At 41.3% G+C, this 13,284-nt stretch overlaps 1 protein-coding gene across 2 annotated transcripts in view; it reads left to right on the top strand.

The window, feature by feature from the left end:
* The first annotated feature begins 769 nt into the window (after positions 1 to 769).
* The window catches only part of AQP9 (aquaporin 9), a 35,779-nt gene continuing 23,264 nt past the window's right edge, over positions 770 to 13,284 (top strand). The window contains exon 1 of one of the 2 annotated variants that reach the window (XM_007056385.4): positions 770 to 1,386. In XM_007056385.4, coding sequence (XP_007056447.1) covers positions 1,285 to 1,386 — 102 coding nt within the window. In that variant the 5' untranslated portion in view covers positions 770 to 1,284. Of the gene's footprint in view, positions 1,387 to 1,430; positions 1,541 to 13,284 lie in introns of those variants that run through there. The other variant, XM_043524432.1, reaches the window with a different exon arrangement.

The raw sequence follows: 13,284 nt of genomic DNA, 5'->3' as shown, positions 1-13,284 counted from the left end.
CAGCACCAGACCCTGTGCATCCCCAACTCATCATGAAGTCACCTACCAGGATTAGGCTCTGGGTATTCCTGTATTTAATACAAACAAAGCCAACGGATGAAATAATGCGTCAACTTGTTCAAGTCAATCAATCAATGTGTCAATTGAGTCAGTGACATCTGATAGGAACAACCAAGATGCTAATAGCTTTTTAAAGAAAAGCAGATGAAAGTTTCACTGTAGAAATATTATTCCACACTGGGCCTGATTCTGTAAGGTGCTCAGAACCTTCAGCTCTCTTTCATGTCAGTGGGAAATCAGGTCCTGAATACCTTGCAGGATCAAGCCCCTGGTCAGTTTTACTTCAAAATAGGGACTACAATTAAGCTAAACATTTTGGAGGCATACACTCTTTTTCAGTGCTTCACCAGATTATATCACACTGTAGAAAGCCACTGGACTGAAGCAGATTTCATTAGAGGGGTTTACATTATTCTGCCTCATTGCTCTCATAAACAGGCCTCTCTCATCACTGGAGAGTTAAGGCATTTAGTCCAAGAAGTGTATTACTATTCAGTCCATGGATGTACAAAATCACAGCACTTCTAAAGCAGCATTCTTCATTAGGCACTGAAATCTCTCTAAACTGTACAGAATGTGATTTTTTTTCTTGAAAAGAAAAGAAAAGAAAAGAAAAGAAAAGAAAAGAAAAGAAAAGAAAAGAAAGGCAGGCAGGCTAGAGCACATTTCTTTGGCAAGCACTCACTCACTGGCACAGCCTCCTTTGCAGAAAGGTTTCAAATGGCCAACAACTGCGTAACTTTAATCCCATCTGGGAGCAAAACCAAGGGCTTGCTTCCATATTTGGCGGTTTATATAATCTCTCCCCTTCTCATCTTTTGGGGAAATAAACACACAAAAGTTTACCTTGGTAAAAGGTAACCTTGGGGGGAAGACAATGATTAATCCAGTCTGTGTGGAATTAGAAGAAAAAAAAGTCCATCAGCTTCTGATTGTGAGGTTTCCAGTATTATCTCGTTCTGCTAATATAAATAGAAGCCAGCAAACTCAGATATCGCACAGAATGGAAAGCTCATGATGAATCATCAGGTCACGTCCAGGGGATCCAGTCAATGCCTGCACAGTCAGATGATTCCACTGGCAGCATAGATGTCAAAATCTCATATTTCAATGTATAAGTAAAAGTGTCAAAGTTCAGCTGAAGCAGGGATGATTACAAAGCAGATTTAAGGGGTCTGTGTTGGTGCATAACTGGCATTATAGAGCAACAAGAGGAACCAAAAAATGAACGGGCAAAGCAAAAGAACGTTCAAGGAGAAATTTGCCTTAAAGAACAGCTTTATAAAAGAAGCCCTGTCAGAATTCCTGGGAACATTTATATTGATAGTAAGTGTCAGCTGTTTTCCTTCCTTCCCACTAATTTAATGATGGACAGTGTTTGTAAGGGGACATGTGCTGCTTTTCCTTGTACTCTACAAGTAGCATGGGTCAGTGACTGACAAATAGTGCATAGCAGTGAATGAATTGCTTCTATTTAATGGTAAGTTTGTTATTACTTCAGTCACTTGAAATAAATATGCATGACTATTAAATATAGACAACAATATTTGTTGAATGTACTTTACAACTGTCTGTTAAAGGTTTCATTTGATAGCTGACTAGGTTTTTAGTGACTTACCAACTTCTGAAAAACGTGCAGATGTGAACAATACACTTCAATAATCCTGCTTTTCTATTTTTTTTTTTAATCAGGAATTTCTCAGTTCTCATGCATGAGTTCCATTTGCATTGACTAATTAACCATATTGTGCAAATAGGGGATAACAGATCTCAGACTAGGTATCTTTTCACTGTGTTACACAGATTTAATCCTGTGATTCCTAGTGAATGTAATGGCAGTTGCACTGCTGAATCCTCAGGTATTTGAAAGCTTATCATATTTTGTGTGTGGTTTTTATACTGTTATATTTGCTGTAACCTGCTACTGTTTTCCATTTCAGGCAAATATTAGACCCCCTCCATTATTTATTCACAACAACAAAATGTTTTTCTCTTTAGTTCTTATTCAAAAAGTTTCGGGGGATCTTTGCATATTAGAAATTAGACACACAACGTAGATTTGATTTACAAAGACACACTGACATGTTATTAATATTCTAATAGCACATAAAATAATGATTATATTGTGCTTTCCAAACACTGACTAATCCTTAGTGAGTTTGGTGTTCTTTTTTTAAGATGGGGAAACTGAGGCACAGAGCAGGTCCCTGATTTACCAAAGAGGGACTTCAGTGACACAGCCGGGATTAGAATACTAGTTCCAAGACCTATCTCCTTCCATGTAGATGGAATGCAACTGTCTTGTGGTTTTGCTAAGCATTTCATCAAGGTGAAACTGCACCAGAAACTAAACAAAACAAAAATAAAAACAAAAGTACCTACCAAGACCCCAAACTAAATACAGGCATAATACTAGCATGGAAAGGTGATTCTTTTTGTCTGTAACCATGTCAGTTAGATTTAAAGCGGGTCATCTAGAAGACTCCCGACAGTTATGGAAGTGTTGAAAATAACATTCTTTATCCTACTTCAACCAACTCTTAGCACAGGCATTACAGTAACAATCCTACTTTGCAATTTTCCAAAACATCTGTACGGTGTTATATCAAGGAACAGTACTCACTCAGTTAGATGCAAGAATCTCAAAGCATTTTACCAGCAATAATCAATTAACATCCAGTCCTATGTCTTAACCACATGATCCTCCTCCCCCACTCATTAATCAAATTCTGTAAGTGAAGAAAATATATTACAGGGTAGATACTATTATCTAATGTTCTGCCACGCAAGAGTGGAAGGAAATGCAACCCTACAGTCTGTTTTATAGTATAACAGGGAAATCAAACTACATAAATCCTGGGGTTGGCAATGTGACTCAATTTCACAACCTACTTTCCTTTTTTTTAGTTTAAAGTTGTTTCAGCCTTGGATAATGCTGAAAAAACCTATAAATAGACAAAACTGGATAACTGAGCAATCAGCAAGCTGCTAAGAATCTAGGCTGATGTTTTGACTGCACAGGATTTTCTGAAGTAAAGTACAGTACAGGGTTATTGTAACAAGGTGCTCCCTTTTCTGCAGTTACTTGCCCCATGATTCAATGGAATCCCACTACCAATAGCATCTCTCGCCTCATGATTCACTTCTTTTAAAAAAAAAATTAAACCCGATTTAATTTTGAGCTGGTGAAAGAGGCATGACTGACAACTCTGGAGGCAGAAATCCACGAAGAGCAGGTACAGAAGTAAGAGCTTCCCCATACTGTCCCACTGACATGCCTTAATCCTATTCTAGAGTGAGAGTCAGACAGTTCAGTGGGTCTATTCAATCCAGAGCCTCTCTGGAGGCACAACTGATGCCAGTTAGGAGGGTTGCTTGTAGGATGTGGATACTATATCCGCCTAGAAATGGGCTAAGACCACCTATTGATTTCCCATATGCCACATATTGCAATGACTTTCAGTCACGACCAAACTGGGGTTTAATGGAATAATAAAAATTAAAATTAAAATAATTTGGCCAGTCTCTTATTTCTCCTAGAAGTGGAAGGCTGCATATGTTATTACTAACTCAGGATTCCAACCCCACTGACCCTAAGAAGATGTAGCTGCCCCGCCAACACACACACACACAGGCAAAGCAATCCAACTTTGGCTCCAGTTCTTCTGGGAGGCAACATCATTGATCCTAGACAGCAATGCATTCTTATGTTACCAAGTTTTAAAAGTTCAGTCAAACCTGGAACGTTATTTCCAAACTCTGAAAAATTAAGTGTGAAAGCCTTATAGGATTTATTTCAGGATATTGGTAAAGTAGCAATTGGTTATGGGGCAAAACCTGCCCTTCCACCAGGGTCGCGGAGGGTTCTGCCTACAGTAGAACTGATGTGGATCCATTGAGGACAGGCCTTGAGGATGCCACACAGAGCAAGCTACTCACACACCCTGTGCCAGAGCCTGGCTTCATGGGGGTTCACTGCACACCACAAATCCATAGGAAGAAAGTGGGATAGGTGAATTTGATGGCGTATAGGTCAACAGCCATGGCCCCCTATATAAAATGGGTCATAGATGCTGCTGTGTAGCCTACTCCAGTTTTAGACCCCTCGGCGATATGGAGAGAGGGCTGCTTTCACCACCAGTTTCCAAAGTGTTCCCCAGCACACAGCATGGCTGCTCTAGTTATGCTCTAGGGCCAGGATTAGCGTGGTTCCACCATACACAGGCAGTGAAAACGTCACACTTAATCAAGGAAGGAACATCAGGCCTCGTGTGTAATTTCTAAGAAACAAACTTGGACTAGTGCAGTTTCTACATGGCAGAGCTATATTAGCAGCATAGGCAAATGTGTGCTACGAGGAGTGTGCATTATGCCAAAGATTTCTGCTTGCAGATGGTTTGCTGATGTCTGAACTGTTCATTTCCCCATTTTTACACTTGTGTTGGTGGCATTACATGTAACATCTAAAGTCTCATCGTGTAATTTAAATACACTTTTAAAGATGAAAGTCTATCTTTAACCCACCCAGTTATGGTAGGTCTGCAGCACATATATAAAAATAGAGACAACTGTTTCTTCACAGCAGGTGCAGTGTCATGTGATTTTTGCACACCCAGGATATGGAAACTACAGTATGGGCCAGATCATTCCAGTTCTGGCTGACATTTGGCCCCGTTCTCATTATGGTGAGGTTTGCACTCCTCCAAAACAGGCTGTAGGTTCTGCCCCAAATCTCAGGGACCTTCCATGGGTTTCCGTGTTTCATCTGGGTCTCCCACACACATGCAGGCACCCACGCCAACCTCCCACACACAGACAGCTTCCTGGCAGTGAGACTCCACTGGAGCCCCATTGACAGGGCTCCTGCAGCTGGCTGCAGCCCTCGCACTGTGGGGCCGGTGGCACATTTCCTCCCAGAGCTCCATGGGGCTAGTGGCAGAGGTGGCTCAGGGAGACTGACAAAACAGAGCAGAGAAGCAATGGAGCAGAGGAGTGGGTTATATGATTTCCAGGGGATCTCTCGTTAGGAGTCTGCATAGGGCTAGTCTGCCTCTCTCTGGTTTAAACCTGCATTCTCTCTGTATATATTCCCTTGTTTTCTTACCCTTTTCCAAAGCCATGTCTGTGCAAGGGTGTCTTGCATCAGTGTAGCATACACCAATGCAGCTACACAGGAACCAAGGTGGTGGTGATCTGCTGCTCCAGTGTAGTCAGACTTACTCCAGTTTACACCAGTGTAACACATCTGAACTGGAGCAGTGAAATGTTCCAAAAGAGCAACTCCCTCGCTTGTTCCCATGAGCTGAGTGTATTTTCTTTTTTATTTTCACCCTCAAGAGAATGTTCTTGTTGAAAGCAATTTCCCAGAACACTGGCTATGGAGCCAATAACTCCAGGATCCAAGAGGCAGGTAGGGGCACGGCCTGTTTACTTGCTAACGTAGAGCACAAGCTTCCACTTGCAATATCAGAGCAAGTGGGTGGCAGCTGTGCAGGCCCCCTCTACAAATAGATTGAGTGTTGTGTGCCTGTGGCCTCCTACAGATTGTGGAGAACATTTCACTGTGTGTTATAGTTGGAGATGAGGTTGTATATGTTTCATGATACATCTACACTGTAACTGGGGTGTGTGATTGCAACATACATACCCAAGCTAGCTTTAACCTAGCTAGTGTGGGTACCTGACCAGTGGAACTGCAGATGGACAGATTTCAACGCAGGCCATTCGAGCCTGTCCAGAACCTTAGGTAATTACTCAAGCAACTAGTCTGCGCTAAAGTCCATGCTACTGTGGCTTCAGTACTGTTGGTACCCGTGCTAGCTAAAGTTAGCTTGGGTATGTATGTTGCAAAGTACTGCAATCACACACCCCAAATGCAGTGCAGGTAAACCCTTAAACTTGACCTTGAAGGGAGTAGAGCCGGGGACTTAGGAGGACTGCTGTCCTTCTGCGCAGCTTTAGTCCGTGGCTGAAGTCGCAAGGCCTCCTGTGTAACTCCCATTGAAACAAATGGGTGTTTGTGTGTGCATAAAGACTGCGGTCTGTGGAGATCCGATACACCAGCTGTGTTCAAGACACTGCCACAGGCTGAGGGAAGGTAGCAGCGGTTGTTTGATTAATGACCGAATGCCTATTTATCTTGTGGTCATCAGCATCTTTTGTCTTGTTTTCAAACTGCAAGCACTTCATTATTGTACTCACCACTTTTTTTTTTCTGGTTCCTATTGTAAATAAACTCCTCTTTGGGTTTGCACCAAAATACCACGTCTTGGTTTATTCCGGTCTGAAAAAGCTACAAATCAATCATCGACTGCTGGCCAAGTCACAATCAAGTCAGTAAATCCATTACAATTTAGCTGACTTCATATTTTCCTTCTTCCATGCTCCATATGAACTCCAGTGCACATTAAGAATGGTATCTTCCTGTATTGCAGATCCACAGTAGCGAAGCCATATTTCAAGTCTTTATAAAGTGGTGTTTATTGGATAATAGCCAGTTTAAATCTGGATTCTTTACTTCTGTTTATTAAATGAAAGACGTGTTAAGCCTACATTGTGGAGTAAGTACTTACAAATTTTGTATTTTTAAAAACAAAGATGATTTAAGTTTTGACATTATCAAAAAGCAAAGTTTGAAAGAGAGGTGAGAGTATCTATGTATAGAATGAGAGGGTTCAGTCATTTTTGTATATTATAAGATATAAATAAAATAGATATCAGTGGCCTCTAAGAGCCACCTAACTATTAGCTGTTATCATTGAAAATCTCCAGAAGGCATCATGTGAATGGTTAGTTAGAAAGAACTTGAAGTAGGATGGGTTAGTCACGAGTGAGAAAAAAGCGGTTATAAATGAAAGATTAAAATGCATTTATAATTGAAATTTTGATACATCATTTACTATGGCAACACCCTTTATAACAACATTCTATGCATTGTTGGGCTCAGATATGGTAATACTCTGAAAAGTGTCTCTACGATGTCATGGAGTTCTATGCAGTAGGGCTTCTGGCGTACTGAAGTACAAATAACACAATAATAATCATTCATGATTTGAACTTGACAAAGTTTGGTCCTGAACTTGCAGAGCATTTTACAAGTAAAAATGTGTGTGTTTTTTCCTGTCTGCCAATGCCATAAATTCAACCTGGGGTCAGAAAGTTTTCTGGCTCCTGCAAACTTACCAGTAACATAGATTCTGAAGCTAGAATTTTGTTGGCAATTCTATTGATGACCTGCAAGCCAAATAAGAATCCCCCCCTCTTTCTCTCTCTCACATGTATTGAACCTGCTTGCAAACAGAAGTCAAACATAATAAAAACATCACTTACTTTTGTCACTAAAGAGGACAGTCAGCCCAACACACAGGCACCAGATTGTGCTGAGTGAGGGGGATATTTTTGCATAGTTACTTTTCTGGCCATAATTGTACTTTTATCAAAATTAGGTTTTTGCTCCAAACACCAGTTCATATCTCACTATAGTTTTTCTTTCTAAGTGAGCTGAATGTTTAGCAGTGGAGTGGAAGAACTGGAAGGGAGGCTAGCTAATGTTTTTTCAAACCTAAAATGTTTTTCACAGCAAATAATTTTTAAAAGTTACAGGAAATCCTTTGTGTTTCCTGTTACCCAAAGTGCAAAATTGTGGTAGTCAGGCTTTCCAGTATCTGACATTTTAATTTCAGGTGCTGCAAACATTCTGTACTGTGCAAAGGTTTTAAAAGAGAATTCAGTTCATCTTTGCAATACCAGCAGCCCCATCTCATTGGCTCCTGTTGATTAACACAGAGGTACCAATAAGTAAACTGGGATACATTTTCAAGGGACAGAGGCCCAGAGTCCTTTGTGCAGATATGACTTTTGCCAGCAAAATTGGCACTGAAATGCATGCACATTGCTGAGTACTTTAGCCTCTCCCAGCCTGACTACAAAATAATCAAATCTACATTCACAATTCAACTGTAGGTGCAAAATGTGGGTGCAAATTTTGCAGGCACAAATTTGGACACTGCTCTTTTGGTAATTTGGCCCATTAAGTAAGAAAATAAAAATAAATACAACGAAGTTAAACTAATAAAGTTTCCAAACTGTTACAAGAGCCTGGAACGTATAATGAGAGACAAGAAATTAACTTTTCACTATAAAGCAAGTTTACACTCTTTTGCCTTCAGTATGCTCTGATTGTTAAAATCATAGAATTGTTTGGGTTAGAAGGAATTATTGTGAGACATCTAGTTCATTCCCTTGTATAATGGCAGAATCAATTTCTAAGCTGTCCCTAAAACTGTTTATGACTGATATGGCAATTTCCTGCAATATTCTTGAAAAACCTTATTATGTTAAATGTATGTATTATTGTGGGCTAGGGTTGTATGGAACCTTTCTGGGGGGAGTGGCAGATACTATTCCGGGCAATTTGAAAAAGACTATATTGAAAATATGCCAGACAAGTGTGGACATCTGGAACAATAAGTGGATTTTCTGGGGAATCCCTAGGGAAAGATTAACGCAAATTCCCCAGCTCCAGGAGAGTATCATTGTCTGCTGATTACCTGTTACAGCAGGCCAAGCTCAAAGGCCTGAGCACTATAAAGAAATAGACTGATCTGCCCAGTTTTTGTTCTGGTTCTGGATCTAAGATGGATGTGAACTTGTAAGCATGGAGAAAACCCAGTTGTGGGTTGTGAAGGATTAAAACCTACCAGACCCCTTGGTTGGAGAAGGCAATGACCTCTGGTAAGCCTTTAAGCATGCACATAGGAACTTCTATTGTTTTGATATATTCTCTCTCTAATGCTTTTACCTTAAGAACAAATGTGCTTGCTTAGAAGAAGCAGTGCAGCAACTTACACCTGCAGGCAATACACTGGTCATAGCCTTTGGAGAGAAAGCAAAGCACAGCCACTGGCCTGTTTAAGCAGATTGACTTGTTGGGGGTATCACACTGTAAATCAGGGAACTGCCTTAAAAACCCCACTCAGAAGGGAGTGAGGCACAAATCTCCACCCAGAAGAAGTGACAGCAAGGAGCTGGAAACAATTAAATGGGTCCCCTGGGTGGACCACGGAGGGAGAAAACAGGTGCAGTTGCCCTGAAACTGTGACAGCACAACACTCTCAAAAGAAGAGTCTGGGAACTTAAATTCATAACTCTGCTGGATGCTAAAAAATATAGATTAACAAGTGCACTTATTTTGACTCATTGTGACAATTTGTAACATACCCTATTGCCTGCTGCCCTTAATTGCCCACTTCATTTTACGTGGTCTTCTACAGCAGGTGTGAACCCCTTGTGCTTAATAATCTATTCCACCTTCTGTTTAGCTTAGGCACTCTGGTTACCTTCTTCAGACATAAGGAAGAGTTCTGTGAAGCTAGAAAGCTTGTCCCTTCCACCAGCAAAAGTTGGTCCTATAAGAGATTAGCTCACCTACCATGTCATACTGTTCTATTAACACTTGAAAACATTAAACTTACAAAATTTATCCTATTTTTGAATGAAAACAAAGTTCAACTAGCTAAGAGCCAACTACCAACGGCACTGTACACCCAGCATGGGGTGTGACTGTACACGTGGGAGCATGACCAAAGCCCTGCTTTCCCATTCATTTGCCAGCACCTGGAGGAAGTGCATACTGCACTTTTCAGGTACCGCTCTCCCAGGAGCCATTAGGCCAGCTTCTGTCCTATGCAGGCACAACACCTCCAGACACCACTGCCTGTGTGATACAACTCCCCAGCCAGCATTGCTGTGGTTAAACATGCTTTTACTTTTTTTAAGCTTTTACATTTGTAAGTCGGTGCAGGAAGGAAAAGAGACAGACACCTCTCAGTACAAGAATAAATGATGAGACTTGCAAGGAAACACCAGTTTAAGATAGTCTAGTTCTTCTTGAGAAGCTAAAAAGTAATTCTTCCCTCCTTCTCTTTTCTCTGCACCCCATCCCCGTTTTGAAGCAGACACCCTCCACCCCTGCAAGGTAGGGTCTACAACCTGAACTCCTTCAGAGTGTTTTCCTTTCCAACCCTCTCCTGGATTTCTAAAACCCAGTGAGAACCTGAAAATAATTTTCACCAAAGAAATTGGTTCAAACTGGTTGTCTTGCCTAGTTTAGGACAGAAAAGCATTTCAGTATCCGGGGATGAAGAGGGCAACATTAAATTAGTAAAATATGAGAAAGTATAGACCTTTCCAGTTTCCCCAGGCAATTTAACAGTTTATTCCTCCTCTATAGCACGTGCAAGAACAATAATAAAACATTTAAAGCACTACTTTAAAAATGCAGTAGGGTCTATAGCTCAATATTTTTCATATATATGTTTTATTTTACATAGAACAATTTGAACCAGATCTTCACGTGTTTTAAAAGCTTAAATGTAGACATTTCTGCCAGACTCTTATGAAATGTACGGTATATCACTGTCTCCTAGTAGTAATGTTTTTTGCCATTAAAAAGAAAGTTTCAAAATTATAATAATTTTAGGGTTTATGTCCATACTATTTAATTGCCTAAATGATCAGCTTTAATTCCAAACCCTTATTTCATTGGATAGTGAAAACAAATGAAGGGAAATCCATTTGAGCCTGAAAGGATATTGATTGTGTCCCAGGAGATCTCCAGAAGAATGGATATGGCACTCTTATTACTCCAAGTTTGATTAAATTGCAATAGCAGGACAAAACTAAATATGTAACTAATGATAAAGAGCCATGTGGTTTTAAAGTAGTTACATGATTTTTTTTTTAACTAGTAGACTAAATTTTTATTGCGCCATGAAAATTAGAAATGATATCAGCCAAAACACTGGAGATATTGGAAAAGATGGAGATGAAGAGTAGTTTTTGCTGAAGATTTTCCATAAAGGATAAAAAAAGCTTCAGAAAAATTCTGTGGCCTGAATTCTTCCAGAGCTCTGATCCGAAATATTAGCTGTTCTAAAACATGCCTCTGTTGTTGTTATTGTTTGAATTGCGATAGTGCTTAGGACCTCCAGTTATGGACTAGGCTCCATTGTGCTAGGTGTTGTACCAACACAGAGGAAAAAGTTGGACCCTACCCCCAAAGAGCTGACAGTTTATTATAAAAACAGCTAATCAGGAAATCAAATGGGAAATAACGATTTAAGCAAAGTTGGTTTTGCAAGTAGATGGATTGTAAATGAAAGAGCACTAAAAACAGACAAAGGAAAAAACTTGATACCATCAACTTGATAATTGTCTCTGTCTGAAAATAGTTTAGATGCTATTATTAAAAACAACACCTAAGATTCCCGTAAGTGAAGAAGATCACAGAAAAATATTCTTTACATTTTCAGTTTTACTTTGTGCATTTGACAGCAATTTGCATAGGATCAATTTTACTCTTTCCCCCATAGAATCAGTTATTTAGCCAGTTTCCCCTCTTTGAGAAGATCCTTCATATAGCAACAGGGAAAAATAATCTTTTTTCCTAATAGGAAAATGTGATTGTCCCCCTGCCAATTTTTGTGGTTTTACAAAGAGGCAGAGGTAGGACCTGTAACTTTTCTTTCTTTCTTTCGTTTATACTGCTGTCTATCACCGCAGTAGCTGAGCAACTTACATGTGAGCTTGCCAGCAATACAAAAGACCCTAGTGGAGTCTCTGGCTCTTCTCCCATTTCAAAATTTAAAAAAAAAATGGTCTGGGGTATTTTTTTCGGAGTGTGTGGGAGGGGCAGGGAGGTGTTGGGGTTTTAAAAAAAATTTAGTTGGTTGATTTGCATTACAGCTATGTTCCTTTGAGTGTTCTTTAATTGACTAGATTTCCATGTGTCAAACGTTTGAGCAGGTCGGAAATGTCCACTGTTCCTTTGTCTACATTCATTTTAGAAAATGAAGCTTTGGAATAGATTCAGCCCTTGATACAAAAAGGTGCAGATCACACCCTGCAGCACTAGCAAGGCCTCTGATGCCCCTTGGAAGAGGGTAGCAGAATTAACCCTTGGGAAGGGCTGTTGGTGTTCTCACTGCCCCTCTTTCTTGAGGCATTCACAGGTCAGGGACAGCTTCAGGGCTGCTCGACACTGGAAAGTTAGGTCGACCTAGCTATGTCGCTCAGGGGTATGAAAAATTCACTCCCCTGAGAGACATAGGTAGGCTGACCTAAGCCCCGGTATAGACACAGCTAGGTCAATGGAAGAATTCTTCCATCAACCTGGCTACTGCTTCTTGGAGAGGTGGATTTACTACAGTGACAGAAAAACCCCTTCCATTGCTGTAATAAATGCTACGCTATAGCGCTACGGCAACTGCAGTTCTAACCTAGACATACCATTAGTTTCTAGGAGCACTCCACCAGAACCCAGCTGGCAGAGGCTGTCAAAGGCATGTCCAAATCAGCACATCACCTGAGAACCTAGCTATACCCACTCCCAGGCCAGTGACACCACCTTATGGGCTGTGCTGGTGTTAGGACCCAGGGACTAGAACCCAGGTCTGCAGAGCCTAGGGCAGCTGATATTCCCACAGTGGCACTGGGAGGCCATGCAGAGGCACAGCTAGGGAGCACTGTGGAGAGTAAGTGCTGCAAAAAGCAGTGCCCAAGAGACCCAGAATGACTGTACCTTGTGGCCCTCTGATTGGCCAAGTACCCCTACTTAGCTGCAGGGGTTGCCCCAGGAAGTTGTTGGGGCAACCACACAGACTTTGGCTTGCTGGAACACCAGACTTCGCCTCATCTCCTGATCTCTGTCTCTGACTCCAGCCTGACTTCAACCCTGATTGCTGCCTCTCAGTTCTAACCTGGTACTATCTCTGATCTCCAGTCTCTGACCCTAGCTTGACTCTGACCCTGACTCTTGTTTATGGGACATGGCCTTGAGATTGCTCCAACTCCTCCCACGCGACTCCCATCCCTGGTGGGCAAACCTCAGCTGCGACCACCTATGCCCTTGTCCCTTACAACCGGTTAGCCATGTTCCCCACCGCAACCCAGCAGAGGGCAGGTTGCAGCCATTTCATCTGCCCACCTGATGGACTTTCTGGAATCCTATATCCTGATTTTTCCCTGAAAAATCCTAACCAGCCAGGGGGGAATATGGCTACTGCCTTAAGGATGTCACATCAGACAGTTTTCCCCTAGAGATGGTCCTCCAAGCTCCCAACAGGTTCCCATGACAATCTTTCTGCTTCCACGCACTCAGAATGGATGAAGCTAGGATACAGTAAGGACTCTCTCTCCTGGGATGATAGGACTTTTAGCCTATTG

Source organism: Chelonia mydas, chromosome 10, assembly GCF_015237465.2.
Source record: "Chelonia mydas isolate rCheMyd1 chromosome 10, rCheMyd1.pri.v2, whole genome shotgun sequence".
Taxonomy (NCBI): domain Eukaryota; kingdom Metazoa; phylum Chordata; order Testudines; family Cheloniidae; genus Chelonia; species Chelonia mydas.
The sequence above is the reverse complement of the archived record's forward strand: the minus strand, read 5'-3'. Positions and strand labels throughout refer to the sequence as shown.